The sequence below is a fragment of the Fonsecaea erecta genome (genome assembly GCF_001651985.1).
Source record: "Fonsecaea erecta strain CBS 125763 chromosome Unknown Scaff3, whole genome shotgun sequence".
NCBI lineage: Eukaryota > Fungi > Ascomycota > Eurotiomycetes > Chaetothyriales > Herpotrichiellaceae > Fonsecaea > Fonsecaea erecta.
Window position 1 is genome coordinate 903,147 of NW_017387246.1, and position 18,657 is coordinate 921,803.

The 18,657-nt window shown below is 53.8% G+C and overlaps 6 protein-coding genes across 6 annotated transcripts; 1 reads left to right on the forward strand and 5 right to left on the reverse strand.

Annotated features, from left to right (window-relative positions):
- Positions 1-786: 786 nt before the first annotated feature.
- Positions 787-2,731, reverse strand: AYL99_03569 (hypothetical protein; the record flags this gene model as incomplete). The annotated part of the gene is made up of 6 exons (XM_018835083.1): positions 787-1,205; positions 1,284-1,422; positions 1,483-1,634; positions 1,754-2,374; positions 2,472-2,558; positions 2,620-2,731. 6 exons carry the CDS (start codon positions 2,729-2,731, stop codon positions 787-789), a joined length of 1,530 nt encoding a protein of 509 aa, XP_018694733.1.
- A 1,103-nt stretch (positions 2,732-3,834) lies between these two features.
- On the reverse strand, positions 3,835-5,427 carry AYL99_03570 (hypothetical protein; the record flags this gene model as incomplete). The annotated part of the gene is made up of 2 exons (XM_018835084.1): positions 3,835-4,982; positions 5,046-5,427. The coding sequence occupies 2 exons, from the start codon at positions 5,425-5,427 to the stop codon at positions 3,835-3,837; spliced, it is 1,530 nt and encodes a 509-aa protein (XP_018694734.1).
- A 604-nt stretch (positions 5,428-6,031) lies between these two features.
- Positions 6,032-6,823, reverse strand: AYL99_03571 (hypothetical protein; the record flags this gene model as incomplete). The annotated part of the gene is made up of 3 exons (XM_018835085.1): positions 6,032-6,135; positions 6,247-6,571; positions 6,689-6,823. 3 exons carry the CDS (start codon positions 6,821-6,823, stop codon positions 6,032-6,034), a joined length of 564 nt encoding a protein of 187 aa, XP_018694735.1.
- Positions 6,824-7,473: 650 nt separating this feature from the next.
- AYL99_03572 (hypothetical protein) lies at positions 7,474-9,345 on the reverse strand (the record flags this gene model as incomplete). The annotated part of the gene is made up of 6 exons (XM_018835086.1): positions 7,474-7,590; positions 7,657-8,218; positions 8,274-8,582; positions 8,629-8,759; positions 8,833-9,029; positions 9,111-9,345. The coding sequence occupies 6 exons, from the start codon at positions 9,343-9,345 to the stop codon at positions 7,474-7,476; spliced, it is 1,551 nt and encodes a 516-aa protein (XP_018694736.1).
- A 1,448-nt stretch (positions 9,346-10,793) lies between these two features.
- On the reverse strand, positions 10,794-14,786 carry AYL99_03573 (hypothetical protein; the record flags this gene model as incomplete). The annotated part of the gene is made up of 1 exon (XM_018835087.1): positions 10,794-14,786. The coding sequence occupies one exon, from the start codon at positions 14,784-14,786 to the stop codon at positions 10,794-10,796; it is 3,993 nt and encodes a 1,330-aa protein (XP_018694737.1).
- Positions 14,787-15,238: 452 nt separating this feature from the next.
- AYL99_03574 (hypothetical protein) lies at positions 15,239-18,441 on the forward strand (the record flags this gene model as incomplete). Its single annotated transcript, XM_018835088.1, has 4 exons — positions 15,239-15,339; positions 15,393-15,608; positions 15,658-16,389; positions 17,199-18,441. 4 exons carry the CDS (start codon positions 15,239-15,241, stop codon positions 18,439-18,441), a joined length of 2,292 nt encoding a protein of 763 aa, XP_018694738.1.
- Positions 18,442-18,657: the final 216 nt, after the last annotated feature.

An 18,657-nucleotide genomic window follows, 5' to 3' on the forward strand; every position in this document is an offset into this window, starting at 1 on the left:
AGCAGAGCATCAGAGATCAGAGTAGGTACTGCCTTTGCCCGCGATCCATCCCTTCATCCCTTCATCCATTCATCCCCTCTCCTCGCCTGTTCGCCCACACACAGCTTCCCACAAACCCCTGTCGCTCCAAAGCAGAGGAGCGCCGTTGACGTCGACGTGGCCCTATCAAGACCCTCGATTCTTTCTGGCGAATGGACAGATGGGGCTCGCAACGATCAAGTCTCCAACTATGCAACTGACCACCATCCATTTGTCGTAATGCGGTGTCCACTGCTGCTTTGCTACTCAGTTTTGCGGGGAAGTTGGTGCAATTGCTTCATTCTGTTCCTTGGATCGACACCGATATGTCACGTTTGGGATGCGGGGATGGAACCATGACCCCGACCGACATATGGGCTCCCTTTAGTGTCCTGGTGCCGGGGGTTGTGTACGTCGATTAGAGTATAAGTATGTTGGATGTCTGATATCTGATATCTGAAGCGTCGACCTACACCTTCCAGGACGGTGCCTATCTCTCTAACGAATTACACTCATCTGGCCCATTTCACTCACAGCACGTTCAATTTGTAATTCCCCGTCTCATCCAACACGTGCTGCGCCTCTTGCCAGGCTTTCCGGACCACTTCGGCGTGCTTGTCGCTTCGGACTTTGATGGAGCATCTATCTCGCCCACACACGGTACGTTAGTGACTCTCTCTTCGTGGACTGGCTTGCCAGAGACAAGAGAAAGGAGACGAAGGGGAGAAAACAGAGCGAGAGGAGGAACAACAAGGTAAGGGTAGATCCTCACTTGAAAGGCAACGGCCTCGCGGCAATCGACTGCGTCATCTCGTCCTGGTCGACGTCGATCTCACGCCCCAGCGCATCCCTCGCTTTGGCAATGTCAAATGCCCACAAGATCCGCGCCATGGCGAGCAGCATGGTGCCCTCGGCGACGTGGATGCCGGGGCAGATGCGGCGGCCGGCGCCAAAGGTCCAGTGGTCGCGGTCGCGGATGTCGCTGGCCAGCGCGGCCTCGCCCATGGAGAAGGCCGGGTTCTGGCGCGCCGGGTCGAACACGCGCGGGTGGGGGAAGAGTGTCGGGTCGTTGTTCGCCGCCCACACGGCCAGCACGACGGTCGCCCCCTGCGGAATAATGTAGCCGTCGATCTCGTCCTGGGCGCGGGCCGCGTGCGGGATCGCGCCGGTCAGTCCGGTGGGCATCCCTGTGTGTCAGCACAGAGTTAGCCTTTTCTCGGTGAAGTGATATGGAATGAGTGGATGTAGGGGGCGTGCTGGCGTACACCGGACGACTTCTTTCATGATTTGTCGGATATACGGCAGGTTCTCAAGGTCGCTGGGCTCAGGGAGCCGATCTCCCCCGACGACCTCGTCCAGTTGGGCATGGGCCTGCTTCTGAGTATCGGGGTACAACATCATGGCCTTTTGTGAGAGGGTCAGTATTGATTGTTAGAGTAAGTGATCCTCTGTCTCTCTGTTTACCTTGACGAATGCAGCCAGCTGGTTGCTCTGGGTATCTGTCGCCCCCTCCATGGCCACCCCCGCGATGTATGCGGCAGCATGGTCGGTCAGGATGGTGCCTTCCTGCTTTCCCTTCCACGACTCCTGAGCTCGAACGATATCGGCCGCGAAACCTGTGTGTCACAGGGAGACAGAAACAATCAGCCACCGTGCCCTGTGATCATTCTGCCAACAACAACCCTTGCCTGGTCTGGCACAGCAAAACACACTTCGTTCGTTGGATACGACTTACTTGGGATCGAGTTCTCGCTGTCGTTCCCGCGGGCTATTTTCTTCCGCGTGTCGCGCAGCAGCTGGTGAAACTGGGCCTTCTCGCGCCGATATATCTCCTTCGCGTCGCGGTACATGGGGTACAGGAACGGGGGAAGCCAGCGCACCACCCACCGCAGCTGCGGGTACCAATCCAACAACTGGCTCTTATGGACCATGGTGAAGAAGCCGTGGGCGTTGTGCAGCAGCTCCTGCATGACGGGGTCTTTGGGGTCGGTGACGCGGAAGCCATAGGCCATGCTGGCGGCGGCGCTCAGCGTGGTGCGGGTGATCAGGGCCTCGAAGTCCTCAGGCCGACCCAGCAGGTCGACGCACAGCTGCTTGGTCTCCAGGTCCTGGTAGGGCACGTAGCGTGCGGCCTTGGTGCTGTTGAGGAACTGGTGGTACAGCTTGCGTTCGACCTTCCACAGGTCGTCGTAGCCGCGCATGATGATGCGCGAGTGCTCGAAGATGTCCTGCATGAAGAGTGCCGGGCGGTCCGCGTAGTTGCCGCTCCGCTTGTCGACCAGTCGCTTGATCATGTCGCCGCTGGCGAGCACGACGACGTCCTGGGTGCCCAGCTTGAGCGAGAAGATGGGGCCGTCTGGTTGGTGACAAACATTCGTATCGAACAAGTCCATTAACGATCTGTTCTCGAAGCATGACATCCCCCCCTCCCACTAGGAGGTCGTAACACTTACATTCTTGAGCCCATTTCTGGTGCTGCAGGTGTATGTCCTTCGTGGGGATCTGGTGCAGATTGCCAATGATGGGCAGCGTCGGCGGGCCTTTTGTGCTCCTTGTGAGCGAATGTCCAGGAGGAATTCAACAGGAATGAGTCCTATGTACCTGGAGGCATCCTCCGACTTCGAGTGCCAATCGACAGCAGTCGGACCAGCAGAAAGCATACGGCCACCAATGCGACGAAAAGACGGGTATCCATTATAGTGGAGATAGCCATGATTTTGTCCTTGGGAGCGAGCAAGCATGCAAACAAACAATCAGTCAGTCGGTACTTGGTTTAGAGAGCACAACCCGTACTTATATACTCTCTTGACCATACACATATACTTTAGAGGACTTGCCAACCCCTGTCCTCGTATCACCGCCGAATTACCCCAGAGCACGCGGTGCGGGCACTGTGGTTGGTCAACTCTGCTCGTCAGGCTCCCTGCGTCCCCTCGCATGCAAGTCTGACATGGCGCAAAGGCGATCGGCCGCCCCAGGCAAGGAGGTAAGTACGATACGAGCCCACTAGCCAGGAGGAGAGCACCCAGCCTGCCTATGAATGCCCGAGTCGTTCGTCATCAGCATCCAGAGGATTGTCGGAAGAAGTAAGTGGTGATCGGCATTTTTCTTCTGGGGAATCCTATTCATGCCGTTTGCGTGGCGCTGTGAACTCGTTCCTTAGGGCTGGTCGATCTTGGAAGGCCTGATGGTGTTGTGTTGTTTGATGTACTTGGCGGAGAGGAGAATAGTAGACATGCTGTAGAGCAGAGGGGAATTAGGAGATCTTCGATAACTGTCTGTCTGTATGTAAACAACAAGTATCTATCTATCTATCTACGAGCGAGAGGTCGAATGTGTTCAATAGAAGTTCAGTCCAGTGCAGCCTCACAGGTCTAGACTTCAGGCACATATTTGCTCCAGTGCATTGCTCTATCACCCCGTCCCCATCTCCGACTCTGAGTCTGACAACGATACCCAATATCCGTGAGTCTGTCTGCAGGTTCGACGATGACGACAACAACGACGCCGCCGCCTCTCTTAGGTGATCTTCCTATTTCCCAAAACAGTCTAGATTCAGTCTCCCTGTTCTGTATATGTATAACTATTGCTCTCTAAGATCTATTAAGATCTCAGATGATGATTGATGCTTCTTTTTCCAGCGGGCGAGCCTATATCCCGAACCAGTCCTAACCTTGTCGTGCCCTGCCCTGCCCTGCCCTGCCGCTCTGTCAGCCTAACAATCCATCCCGTCTAACATCCTTTCCCTTTTATCATATCCTTATATCCCCAATCCCTTCCGGGCCCCAGTCCTGCCTGCCTGCGTGCTGCTTATGCTTATGCTTTGGCGTAGATGTCGCTATCAAAGCTCAACTGATCCATCCGCTCCCTTCCCTCGGCGTCCTTGCTCACCCACACACTCACGCTCGTGCCGGGACACATGAACTCGCCAAATCCATCCTCTCCGATCGTGACCTCCTCCGTCTGCCACCCCAGCACGTCCGTCCAGACTTCCCCGGCGTGCTCCTTGCCCACGAACATCCTCTTGGTGCCGGGCTCGGCGTTCGACATGACGCAGGCCAGGCCGGATGTGCGGTCGTCGGTGCCCCGGCGCACGAACCCGAGACAGTTCGGGTCCTCGTCGAAGTAGTCGTCCTGGTCGCCGTACGCGAAGAGCTTCCTCGCGAGCACGAGCTGAGGCAGTTTCCCGCCGCACGCCGGAGGCTCGGCGTGCTTGCCCTTCATGCCGTACAGGTCGCCGTAGAAGACGCACGGGTAGCCCTCGCGCCGCAACAGGATCAGCGCGTAGGCGATGGGCTTGAAGAAGCCCTCGATGGGGGTCTCGACCGTCTGGCCCGGCTGCGTGTCGTGGTTCATCACCACCGTGACCGCAGACTCCGGCTTGGCCTGCACGAGGCTCTTGTCGAACACTTTGCGGAGGTCCGCCTTCTCCGTCTTGGAGATTTGGGAGAAGGAATACACCAGGGGCGAGTCATACAACGACACATGATGGTACATGTTGTCGAGCCACTCGAGCATTTCCTGTCGGTCGCCGCTCCAGTATTCGCCAACCAAGAACAACGAGTCCTTGCCGAACTTGTCCTCCAAATTTTTGACGAGATCATTGGTGAAACGCTCCGAGAAATGTTGGCAGGCATCGAAGCGGAATCCCTTCAGCTGGAACTCGTTCACGACCCACTCGCTCCACTGGATCACGTCCTTGGCCACCTCGGGATGGCTGTAGTCGAGGTCGGCAAACATGAGGAAGTCGGCGTTGCCGGCCTCGTCGCCTACAGAACGGGACCAATGCTTGTTGTCGCCGAGGATGCGGAAGATGCCGGTTCTTTCGGTGGCGGCGTCGTAGTCGGTCCCAGAGAAATGCTCCCAGTGGTACTTTTGCGCCGAGTATTTGTCGCCACGTCCAGGAAAGTCGAAGCCCAGCCACGCCTCGATCTCGAACGGCTCTCCGATCTCTTTGTTTCGGTCTGAGAGTTGGGTTAGTCCCGAGAAGCACTCTTGCGAGCATGTTGCACGGTGAACTGTCTTACCACTCTGATCCACCTCGACGACCCGGCACTTCTCCTTCCTGTCTGCACCAGCCTTGTGATTCAGCACCGCGTCGAAGTACAGCCCAATCCCCAGCTCCTTGGCTTGTTTGCTCAACTGATCCAGATCCTCTCTGGGGCCCCATTTGGTCGATTTGGCGCCTTTTTGCTCAAATTCGCCAACATCATACAAGTCATAAATGTCATAACCGTTGGCCTGGTCACCACCTTGACCTTTGCACGCCGGTGGGAGCCAGACGTTGTCTATTCCAATGTTCTTCAGGTCTTGCAGGGCATTTTGCAACCGAATCCAATGTTTCTGATCGGCAGGGACGTTCCATTCGAAACCCTGCAACATGCAGTGATTCTCGGGTGTGGGGCCCATGTCGGCAAGCAAAGCAAAGCAAAAATTCTAACAAATGTTATCGTGTACTCTATAATGTGGCAGGAGAAACAAAAAGTGAATGAGAGGGAGAGACACAAAAGGATACGCCACTGAACGAGGAAAAAGCAAGTCTCTATAAAGAATGACATCAAATTACGCCCAGGCCAACCTTTTGAGGGAACAGAAATCCGGTGTTACAATGTTGGGATTTCAAGTATTATGAGATCATTTCTGTTGTCCCCCTGCCAGTCGTGGTGGTGTTTCGACCAATGGTGCTTTCGGAGGATGTCAACTGGTTCTGGGCGGGCTCGTATCGCCCATGTCCGTAGTATGTCAGTGGCTGAAGAGTGGCGGAACTCTCTGGGCAGGCGGGATAAGATCCGTGGGAGGGTGTGATGGTGCCACACCTTACACTTTTGTCAAATACATGCGCGGATGGGACTGTCCGAGCCAGACAATGACAGACGGCTGCACAACCTGCATCGGCTGGCACTTGGAGGGCATGACCCGGCTGTCGATGCTGATAATCGGTCGAGATGCAGATCTCTGGAAGTCTCCGGCACAACGGAAACTTGATCCGTGGCATGAATACAAGCCACACCTTTCAAATCTTGGGTTTGTCGCGAAAGATGATACTGGCCTTGTTGTGCTCGCAGACGGAGAGGAGGTCACCGGTGGCTTTGTCCTTCATGACGCCGCGGATCGTTGCTGACGGGTTGTTGGAGATCGGTTAGCTACTTCTGCTTCCAACAACCAGCGTGATATATGTATATATATGCATATACACATCGCCGCTGCTGGTGGGGTCATGGTACCTACCAAATCGCGCCCCCACCTGCAACACCTCGCACTCAATCACCACCGTGGAGCCCGTCTTGGTCGGGCGCAGGTACGTGACGCTGAGGACACGGGACACGCCGCCAAAGTGCCAGAAGTCCCTGGTGGCCAGTGGCGCCATGGCCATAGTCGTGCACATGTCGTGGACGAGCGTGATGGCTGCGCCCGACGCATTGCCCATCCGCGTTCCATACATGGGGATGATGTCCATCTCGAAGACGGCCGTGGCGGTGTTGGCTGTGTTGTTTGACGGGCCCGTCGCGCTCACGACCCGCAGGTCTCGCGTCATCAGCGATTCTTCGAAACCCTGAAAGGTTAGCGGTCAGAGTCGGTCTTACCGCACGGCGAGTATGTACATTGTTCGTTTCCTCCAACAACGAAGGGAGGGCAGGGAGAGGGCAGGGGAGAGGAGAGAGAAGCTTACTTCTGCAACGGGCTCCCGTTTATATCGGTTCATGAACTCCTCGATCCTCTGCACCGGATCGGCAATCTCAATCGCGAACGACATGCCCGGTCGGGACATGTAGTCTTTGGTGTAGAATTTCTTGGGTTTCTCCATCACTTGGGAACCCGCTTCTCGCTTCTCGAAAGTCAATGAGTGAGTGAGTGACTTGACTGACCTGACGGAGCGGATCGTGAAGAATCAGGCTAACCAACCAGCAAATCAAGGGTTTGGAATTGCTTCGGAGTCAGAGTGAATGCCTGTTTATTTGTTCATTGATCAGGTGAGCGACGGATTCCATGGGCCCCCTGCCAGAGGGAATAGTATGGATGCCACCGCCAGCATCGAGTCAGTTGCCGAGGGTCATCATCGGCTGGGTGCTTGGTTGCTCCACGGCGTCGATAAATGTCCCGGCGATGGCCGAGTCTGTGGCTTGAACTGGTGGAGGAGTAGCGGAATACGGTGAGGTATATGGCCATCAGAGGAGGTGTATATATATTGTCCATTTTGTCCACACTGCCCACACTGTCCATATCGTCCACATCCTCTTCGTCCAACCAGTGCCGAATCGATGCATGCCCAACAATATCATCGTTATTCTCGCTGATACGGCATTACTGCTGTCTTGGACTACTGCCTCCCGAAGCCTTACATAGGGCGCCAGAAACAGCCCTGGATGAAGCCAACTCATCATCAGGCGTCTCTTCTCAACAAATACACGCTGGTCCATTTGATCGCTCGCTCGCTCACTGGTGGACTCCTGTCTATCAAGCTACTTCCTCTCTCGCGATCAACTTCACGTTAAAGTCGTTGAAATAGGCGACTCCTCCGGCCACCACAAATCGTCCTGGGGTGACCAGCTCGATATCGAAGCGACGAATAATCTGAGAGAGAGAGAATGAGGTCAGCTTTTACCGCCCTTGACGGCGGAGAGAGATCGATCGACCTACCTCGGGGAGAAGCTTGTGCAGCTCGATAATGGCGACGTCCTTGCCCAGACAGATACGGGGCCCAATGCCAAACACAAAGCTGTGAAGCTCCAGTTCCGCGGCCTTTTCTTTGCTTTCGAGCCACCGTTCGGGCCGGAAGGCCTCGGGGTCAGGGCCGTACAGAACCGGATCTCGCTGAACGACATACGCGTTGCTCGTGATCTCCGTCCCGGGAGGAAGGAAGTGGCCCTCGATCACTTTGCCGGACTTTCCAACCACACGCCCGAAGAGATTGTCGGCAGGGGGACATAACCGGATGGCCTCTTTGATGCACGCACAGAAGAACGGCAGATGCTCGCGCGTTTCTTCGTATTGGACTGGGTCCGACAATTTACCTGCACGGTCGGCGGCGTCAACTTCCTCCCACGCACGCTTCATCTTGTCGGGGTTCAATGACAAGAATCGTAACGTGGCGCCGAGCGCAGTCCCAGTGGTGTCTGCTCCTGCCTGAATCAGAAGTGTTACGTGGGCTCGCTTTTGGACCGGGCTCAGCGGCTTTCCGTCCATTCGCGCGTCTAGACAGCTGTCAAAGAATTTAGCTCTTGCGCCGTGTCGTGTTTCCGCGCTTTGAAACTCACTGTTGCAGAAAATCTGGTTGCGTCGAAGTCAGGCCGTCCCCCAACTTCTCCTCGCGGCGCGACACTTCCTTGTCGGCCCAGTTCATCAGATACCCGAATCCGTCCTTGTCGGTGGCCTTGGGGAGGAGCTGCTCGCCAATGCCAGGAATGGCCAGAAGTTTTCGAAAGGAGACGGATCGTCCAGCAAATCCAAACAAGGGGAGTCCTTTGCGCCAGCTGCTGAGGATCCCGCGTTCGTCACGGCTGTTTTTGACAAAGCCCCAAGGCTCGGTGAAGGAGATCATGGTCATGATATCCGCGGCGAATTCGCTGATATACGGTCAGTTACCGGGTCAGGCACTGCGCACTGGAAAACACTTGCGCTACTCTCTCCGAAAGCAAGACTGTCTCCTGGGTTTGAGCCTTCTCCGTCATCTTGCGGATGAAGAGACGGACCAAATCGTCGATGCGAGGCTCCCAGTTGTTCTTCAGAGACCCGATGGTCCACTACACCGGTCACACGCTGGTAAGCTGCTGCACTGAAGAAAAAGGCAGAGACAGATGGGCATGGAATGAATACCTGTTGACCGCCAAGAGCCTTTCTCAGGTTCTTGTGTTCTTCGCCATCGAGTGTCGTGAAAAGGTGAGGAGGTCCCAACGCCCCGGTCCCATAGAGAGACATCTTGGTGTTACATTTGGGGTCCCAGTATATCTCCTTGAGGGAGGACGGCTTGGGGAACAGCAACACGTTGGGTGAGATCCGGATCGGTGACTCAGCTATAAAGCGGGAAAAAAAGTGGAAGCGAATTAATCAAGCAGTTCCAGAAACAGGGGAGGGAGAAGGTAAATGCCACGCACTCCCGTATTTTCTTACCACACTCATCAGCCATTGTGGCTCAGCCTTCAACACCGATATAACCGCCACCGACAGAGAAGTCGCAGCTGCGTACCATGGTCCGGGATATTTCGAGAGAGGATGCCAGTAGAGGTTATAGAGAAGGCGGATGCTGAGGAGCACGGCACCCACCGACCCCAGCAAAAGGGCAATGAACAAAGGTGAGATGTCGTGCGGAAGCACGCTGCTTACGAGCATGATGGGCACTCAGTTGACAGAGGGTAATGTATCACCACACAATGTGTTTGGAAGTCGTTGTCGTGGTATGATGACTCCTAGAGGTATTCGGATTGAATGCCCCAGAGATATAAAGTCTAGTAGCTCTGATCCCGAGCGGCGGCTGTGGGCAAATTACGAAAAAAATATCCTTACCACTGAAGGAGACTTGTAGACACCAGACCGTTCCCTCGGTTCTCGATGTCCGTAAGTGGGATCCATTCCCCGTGCTACGACCGGTTCCTTGATGTAAACAAACGAAGCTGAGGCCGACAACTGGGTGGCTGCCCAGAATGGCTTGGTGCATGAAGAGGGGGGAGGGGAAGGGGGAAAGCGGAGGGGGCGAGGAGAGTTAAGCATCACACAATCTGCGTGGGCCCTCATCATATGATCTGGAGAAATGGAAAGAGAATGGAAAGGCTTGTGGGTAACTAATCAGGGTGATTGTGAATGCCCCTGGGTCTCCGGAAGGGCCTCACTAGCCCCTCCCCCAGATTGAGGGAAGTATTCAGAGCGGAGAATGAAAGCCGGGGTCTGAGTGGTGCTGATTGGGGCTTCACTCTCTTATAGACTCCACTATCATAGTGATAAGGGGATGGAAAGTGAATCTTTCCGCAAAAAGACCGCGTCGTATCTTCGTACTTAAACTTTGTCGAAACCCTTTCCATGGTAGACCTTAAAGGGAGTTGCCTCGGGCAGAGGACGGCAGACCAATAGATGTTTGATAGGTAAGCGAGGCACCTCCCAAATACTTGGCTGGGTCGACCTGGCGACGTTCATTACATCCGATCCGATTTGATTGGAGACCTGGACCCGAGCTGACGATCAAGTCGATGGCCAACATGTACGGTAACCCTGGAGAGAACCGGCTTCCGTGAATTGGGCAAAGACATGGCTGATCCTGCAGAGCTGGGACTCGCTGATACAAGCGGTTAGCGCTTCATCCGCGGTGAGATCAGCATTGCTCTCCCTTCAGCCCTCCTGTCTTTGGTAAATGGAGATCGAGTGCCGAAAGAGATGGAGTTTCTGATCGCGTTGTCTCAGTGGCAGAACCAAAGAAATTGAGTCCTGTGCATCATCTTGCCGAGCTGGAATGATGTAAGGCTGGCACATATTGCATGAAAAATGGCAAGCAACGAGAGACCTCTCTGGCTGGAATCCCAACCATTCTGTGGCATCCGAAGTTTTCTCCATCGAGGCTCGGTTGAACGTCCATCGTCAGAGCAATGGAAAGAGCAGGCCTCGACCCTCAAAGTCAATTCGATCAAGGAAGCCGTGGACAAAATGCGGCGTGATTGCACCATTGATCATCCAGTCCGCCTCATTTCTCAAACACTTCTGAATTAAGCCCAGGAGAAGAGTCATGAAATGCCTAGTAATTTCCACCACAAAGGCTGCCTCCTAGTAAAGACTCTAACGATCCAGTGTGCCTAGACAAGCAACCCCCCGTGCCCCACGAGAACGTACGGTGCCCAGTAGAACGGATGTTTGTAGTCTGCACCCTGCATCTCGATGGTCTCAATCATGCTCTGCACCGCGTTTTGGAACCTCCTGGACTGAGAAGGGAAGATGAGTGCAGGCTTTTGGGTCCCGTCTGGGTGTTTCTGCGCCTTCCTTGCCTCTTGACACTGCTCTGCCATTTCCTGGAACGTCGAAATGGCGCTGCTTGCGGTCGTCTTGTACAACTGAAGCTGCGCCCTGCGCCAACACCGGGCGATCGATACCGACTCGACACCTTCCTTTGCTTTGCGCTCGGTGGCCTCCTTGAGCACATGGAAGAAGTATACCATCAACAACGCAGACGCCTCATCGCTGACTGACCACAAGGCGCCCAGGAACGCAGAGGCACCGGATGAGAGAACGATATGTGAGAAGCCCAGCATGTCGTTGCCAACAGTCTCCTCGCCCAAGCCGCTAACACAGGCCTCGAAGATGACCAGGGCCGCGCTGCTGCGCATCCGAGAAAGATCAAGCACGCGGAAGGGTGGATTCAGCGCCAAAGTAGACTCCCACGCGGATTGCTCGTGCTGGGTTCCGTGCGTTGCGATGAACATGACATCGGAATGTTCGTAGAGCCTGCTGAAGTCTTTGTGCGACGCCACGGTTGTGGGAAGAGGGACTGTGTTGAAAGTTCTCGCGATCTGGATAGACGCGGCAGCTGATAAGTGCAGGGGCCTGGGACCTTTAGCGTCATTGTACACTATCCCGACCGATCCCTCGATGTCTCTCTGCTTTTTTGTCAGGCGACCAAGCGCAGCTAGGCTCGGGCACATCGAGACGTCCTTGGTGAGAAAGAGTGGTTCTCCGTCCAAAGTCAACGCGGAGAATGGAAACTTGTTCAGAGAGCGCGAGGGAACAAATATGACGTGGTCTCGTGTCTTCAGGTATGGTGAGATGGGCTTGATGATGATGTTGGAGACATTGAGCAATGCCTCCTGACAACTCAAGAGATCTGGAATTCTTCCATCCTTTCCATCGCGAAAAAGTTTCAGACAACGAAGAGTGTGCTTCTCCACCTCCATATCGATGATCTCGTCGAAGTAAATGTGCTCGATGCCGTGTGAGCCGATGCACAAGATGAGCAGTCCATCCCGCGAGATATTGATATGCACAACTACAGCATCTGTGGCAATGGAGCTGTAGATCATCTCATTGAGACTGGCGGTTACCTCAACGTCTGGCACGAGTCTAGTCAGGCTGACAGGGTCAAGCTCTGCTTCCAATCTGGCCAGTGTCTTATCTAGATATTCGTGTTTCGTCTCAGTGGCAGCCGCGGTGGAAGACTCGGCATCGTTGCGTTGTTGGGGACGAGTGTTAAAAGCTCCGAGTTCGTGCTCCCTCAATCGATATGAATATTCCGACCAGTTGTGTAGTTGTTCGCGGTCTGTGGCCTGCTCCGCGATGAGAAGATCGAGCAGCGCTCGCGAGTGACCCATGTCCAGGAATCGAAGAATCTGCTCCTTCCATTGCGCCGGTGTCAGTTGCCATCGATCAAGATCGATGACAGGTTCATCTTGATCTTGTGACTGAGAGAACAGCCATGCAATGCGGGCGAGTCCAAAAAATAGCTCGCTTGAATGGATCCTGTCGTAGAGATTGCGGCGTTCATTGATGTCTGCCAACCTCTTGTAGTTTGTTTCCACGGTCTGGAATGCGTCGATATACCACGTCAATGCAGACGTGAGCTTGCCTGAACGCTCATGTATGCATCCAATCCAAAACATGTCCATCCAGTCATGCGGGCCAACAGCGCTCTTGATTTCGTCCAGGTATTCCGGAACCGTCTGCTCCACGCGCTCAAGGAGCTCCGATCCCAAACCCCAAGATTTAGTAACGAAACACAGGGATATATACTTCTGTGCGTCTTGTCTGCGTCTTTGAGAAGTCAGTCCGGCAATTTCGGGACTTGAACTTCTATCGACGGAGGCATTTCCACCTTTTCCTCCCAGCCACGCAGGCATGGTCAACGGAAGAAGTTGGCGTGCTCTTTCAAACTCACCCATCTGCTGCAATAAGATTATCTGGTATACATCAACTTCGGAAGAGCGGCAGGGGAGCTTGACAGCCTCGATCCGTAGGAGTGCTTGCTTCAGGCAATCCTTTGCTGCGTCTATGTCTGCATCCAAGCGTAGAATTGTCCGACGCTGCTCCACGGCCTCTTGGAATATTGTTCGCAGTGGTGCAATCAATCTTTCTGTGTTGAGGAGCTCATCTGCCAACGCCTTCAAGGATGGATTCATTGTCAAGCTACTCAATATAACCTCTAGAGATGATCCGTCTTGCACGGCGTCGGACGAGCTTTGCACATTCGGACTGGTCCTCGCGTGAGAGCCAGAGACAGATCCAGCTAGGTTATTGAAACGACTGATGCAGTTGGCGCGAACCGTTCTCAGAATCTGTCGGTGGTCTTCATGGTCCGCGAATTCTGAAAGACGATCAATGTGAACCGCAACCTGATGCAGGAGGATTCGGCCACGTTCAATATGCGTAATGGCCGTCGGAACGTTCCCTTTCTCGAACTGAAATGCAGCAAGAGAGTACGCCGCGCTCAATTGCAGGTAAGGGTCTCTGAAGGCGTGGCAGCAGACTTCTGCGCAATAGCAACACAGCACCGCTTTCTGCATGCCGGATGCCAGGAGGGAAAACTTGCGACCAAGCCGGAGTAGAAGCATCCCGACAAACTGGGAAACGCTGACATTGTCCATGACCCGGCAACGATCACCAAGCTCGTAAGCCTGATTCAAAATATCTTGATGCCTGTCGCTGGTAATGTTAAGCATCAAGATGTGGCCGGACACTATGAGCGAATGCGTGTTGTCTCCCGAGAACAATTCAACGGCATTCTCCAAGTGTTCGTGGGCATTCTCAAGCAATTGAGCAGGGGGCTCGTCGCCTGCTTTTTTCATTGACTCAATAGCCTGGATGTGGTCTAAGCATGCATACCGGAGGCTTACTGCTCCCATTCCAGCGCGAGATCCAGCGGCTTCAAATAAATGATATGCTTCGACATAGCACGATCTGGCTGAATCAATGTCTCGGGGAGCGAGAGGCGTTTCAATCGAATCCATTGCAGCGTTATCCCAGCCTAGGTCTCGCCCGTGTGGCATCAAATTTAGAGCTATCGGGCTTGTGAAAGGCAATGAGAAATAGTTGTCTCCTTGAACCAATTTGACATTCGCTTCACCCACGAGATCTTCTTGTTGGATGTAAAGAGCATTCAGTTCCTGAACAGCGGCAGCTGCATTTCCCGAAGCGCCAGCCAAAAGGTATTGTAAGGTGAGTCTTTTCAAGTATGCCGCAGTCTTTGTGAGTCCCAAGTCGTCTGTATGGTGGATTGTTTCCAGGGAACAAGGCTCGCATGCATCGAACAGGACAGCCAGAAAGTGGTCTGGATACTGCGGATGATGTTCGAATGCTTGCATCCAGAGGTAGGAATGGAAATCCGAAATATCATAAATGACGTAGAATTCTACCTTATCAAGTTGATTCTGAATTTCATGCTTGAGGCGTGCTTTCTGATGGATCTGACGTCTCCGGGATTGTTGGATAGCAAGCTCATAGTCTCTGAGCACGCCAATTTGGTTGGTCCTGCCTGTCCAGAATCGCAGAATTGGTGGCATCCTTTTGAGAGAAGTGATATAGAAGCCATACGCATCACGTCGAAAGGGCCATGACGGTCCTAGTTCGCGATCTGGAAGCTGTGATAGTCGATTGAGGCAATCATCTGCCCGGGCAAGATCTCCACTCATCGCAGAGTGAATCAATCGCAGAAGAATGATCGAAGCCTCGTCTCTGACACTAGGCGACCGCAGAGTTGCTGTTTCAAGGCCAGTGATCCTCTGATCGCAGTCCTGTAAGTCAACTCGGTATTCATCAGGAAATATTGTCCCGCCAAAGGAATCAGACAGCTCCTTGAAATCCATTGGGGCATTCCAGTACTTGGTCAGAGACTCTGAGACTGTCTCATACGTGTTGTATGTATCTGACAGCACTATAAGGCTGAGAGAATTTAGGGACAGAAGGCAGACCTGGAGTCTAAATCATGCGAAGAGGACTGGGATCCAGCGGTGATGTGAGCAAGGCAACACGGAATGAGGGATTTTTGATCCAATCGCGCAGATAAGAACTCTTTAAACTCGTATTTGAGAAGCAAACCGCCGTAAAGGAGAAAAGGGCTGAGGTTCAAGGCAACTGGAGAGGTAGGGGGGTTTTGCTGCCCAGGATGCCCAGGGACTTGGTAGGGTGGTCATTGGTTTGTTGCAAAAGCGCAAGTCCTTGAATACGAGGACCCCTCGTCCTCATCTTGGGGGCTTATATCCACTGCTCGGTCGACCTCTCCTGCTTCCAAGATCGAAGACAGTTGTCATCTGCCAGCATGAGTCGACCTTCATTCTACCTTTACAATCACGGGATCTCCCCCAATTTGCTCACTCTGGGCACTCTGGTGTACAAAAATTATGCCGACCCAGAACTTCGGTCGGTTTCATTTCCGAAATTGAGGTAGGCTTCGTGCTACCTTCGCTGTCAAGAAGTGACCGAGCAGATAGTGAATCGGATTTCGCTGAATTGGAGAAACGAAACCAGATCATCTCACAATCAATCAGCGGCTGCTTTGTGGCGACAAAAGACACCAAATTTGGCCTGGGCATTGAGGCACTGGATCTGGCAACGGTTGGATATGAGTATGCGAGCAAATGCAAGAAGCTGGTGGTTGCCAAATCTGGCCGTCGAGTGATTCTGGGAAAGTAAGTGGCGACTGACAGAGATACTCCGTGTACGCGTTCACAGGAATAGCAATGACAGTGTAGACAACTTTTTTGAGAAGGTCATTCAGGACGACACCATCCTCAAGCGGCTTACCCGGTGGCTTTCTGTTGCGAAAAGTCAGTGGATATTCTATGCAGCAACCTTCCAGAAACCGAAGGTGTTTTGCGTCACAGGCTTTTATGAGCTGGAAGAGGTCATGGCCAGAACGGACTACAGCCATACACATTCGGCGACGCTTGGTGTCAGCTCTGCAGTGATAGGGGCTGCGACTGGAGTGCCCATTGGAGGAAATATCGGTCCGCTCAAGGATGGGAGGTCATTGAAGGCGAATGTCGTCCTGGAGGAGAAATCCATCTGGGCCGCACGATTCCACCAGCTCAAGGTGGAATATATCCAGATGGCGACAGCCGCCACGACCACACTGCCGTCAACGATCATGCTGTATGAGGATTGCACACATCCTCGAGGAGCGCTGATGAATGAACCTCCCGTCATTGAGGAAACGAGGACGGTGGAGCTTGAGGAAGATATCAGCATGGCGGATGCGGCTCGTGTAGGGACGAGACTTGAAGAAATTGAAGAGATCCCTGACGACGCTGATCCAGGAGACAACTATTGGCGTGCGTTTGAGGTGGCTGAGACGCGTCTCATGAGGGCTGAAGAGGACAGTGATGATGGCTCACAGGAGGAGGGAAGAGAACAGGAGGAGGGAGGAGAACAGGGGGAGGGAGCAGCTGATGGGAATTTGGAAAGTAGAAAGTAGTTTTCCCCTTCCTTTGGCAGCCGGATTTGATTGAAGCCGACTATGACACAGCAGGGCGATCAGCTTTGTCTGCAGGTAATATAAGGGAGACGCTAATCGAGGTATCCGCGGCGTTGGCAGTGAGCTGCGGTGAACTGGAAACTTGATAACCCGGTTCGACATGCCGAACTCCGAAGCAAGTAAAGCACGACGGAGGTGTAGCTGATTGTGACAGGGTTGTGGGATCATCCAAGTTCGAGTTCCCAAGCTGTCAAGGCGGGAGGTTGTTGTGGCTCTCACGATAGGTATTGTAGGCGAGACTGAGGTCACTGGCCGGCATCACCCCAAACCTCACTAGCCCACTAACCTAGTGGCCTACTGTATGACTGTAACTGGTATCCTGGTATCGTGCTGTAATTAATAGGCGCTGTGTGGGAGGTAGAGGTAAAGGTAATGGTTTCTGGCAGTGGGAGATACATATGGTGGTAGTGTAGGAGGCTCGTGATTACCCATAGCCTAATAACACCACCAACGTCACTAGCTGAATGCAGGTCACCTGATTTTCTTCATCCCAGAACTCATGCACAGCATCTGTTAATATGTGATGCGTCTATGTTTTTGCCGTCGAGGTGTCGACACCTTTGCTCGGACTACGCAAAAACGCGTTCCTGGAAGCGACTTTCGTCCAAAGAGGCTTTTTGCTTCGGCCTTGACCTCGAAAGCATGGAACCACCATAGCATTGACCTGCCGGTTGGCGTGAGTGGCGCTGTCAAACTCGAGTACATGAAATCTTTCGACAAGTTGACCAGTTACTGACTGCCATAGTGTCTTTTCTCCTGATCAACATGCAGTAGATAAGCATGGACCCCGAGATCTGCTCGTTCACTTCCCTCCTGGTCCTTCCATAGGGACACATGACACCCCGTCGAGCGAAGACCTTGCTCAGCTGCAGCACAGCTTCCCACCGTCGACCTCGCTCGTCTCCATCAGCTACAGGCTGGGGAATAGCATAGACCCAGCAGTCCCGCCGAAAGAATCGACGTGCTTTCCGGTCCCCGTCCACGACGTCTCTACGGCTTTCGACTACCTCACATCTCCAACCTCTCCATTCAACGTGGGTTTCGAGGGGCCACCGAAGATATGTCTCCTGGGAAGAAATATTGGAGGTGCGCTCGCGACCATGCTGGCCCTGACAAAGCCGAATGAAATTCATGCTCTTGCGGTGATTGAACCCATGGTGGATTGGACGGGGTTGGACGATGTTGTCGAGCAGCTACGCGTTGTCGACACATCCTCTCCTTCGCAGAAGAGGCAGAAACAGAAGGTCGCGAGCCGCTATGGTGTAGATACTCAGTCGGTTATTGCTGCCGCAGAGCAGCTGATCAGGTTACGGTCGAGACTGTTCGAGACGCCGTCCGCTTACTTCGACCCGTTTGCGAGTCCGATGCTGTTCCTCCGTGCCTCAGGCAAAGACACGCCCCTGTCAACCACGGTAGCAAGCCAGTCGATTGATCACACTGCACTGGACCAGCTAGACAGCGACGGGGACTACGACTCCCTTGGCTCCGTCGACGGTGGCTCGCGGCAACGGAGGTATTCAACACAGACAGGCTCCCCAGACTCCCCGCACGATACAGGCCAACCTCCAAGTGATGAAAATGGTAGCAACCCGATATCAACACCCACGTCCCGACCGCGCCGCCGAAAAGTCCTCAGGCGCTGGCCCACTGTCGGGCTTCCCGAGTCCGTCACACTACCATACGTCAGGATCTTCCTGGAATCTCCCACCCATCACGACATCTTCCTTCCGAGCTCGGAGGCGCAGGATCTTACTCGTGGCCACGCCGCGCTCATGCGGGGCCAGGGCCTCGAGATGGCCGAACTGATGCGGCGTGCTTGTTTCCTGGGGCGGGAGAAGAGCTTTGCGGAGGAGCGCGTCCATGTCCGTGAGCAAGGACCGGAGGACCGGCAGAGAATGGATGAGTTGGAGCAAGGTTCTGGGCGATGCCGGACTGGGATGCAAGAAAATGCGATCGAATGGATTGCGGGAATGTTTGCCAGAGACTAACAAGCACAGGAATCGCTGTACTGAGGGGGATTTTTGGTCAACATAGGCCACCGACAGTCAAGTGCAGACTGGTGACCGAACTTGTCCACGAATACAGAAAGAAAGAGAAAAATATCTGCTCCCCGAGAAGACTTTGTTTGGACCCCATCCATCCAATCCCTCCAGTCCATCTATAAGTTGTTCCACCCCCTATAAAAATAGTGTGTGTCCTGAAGT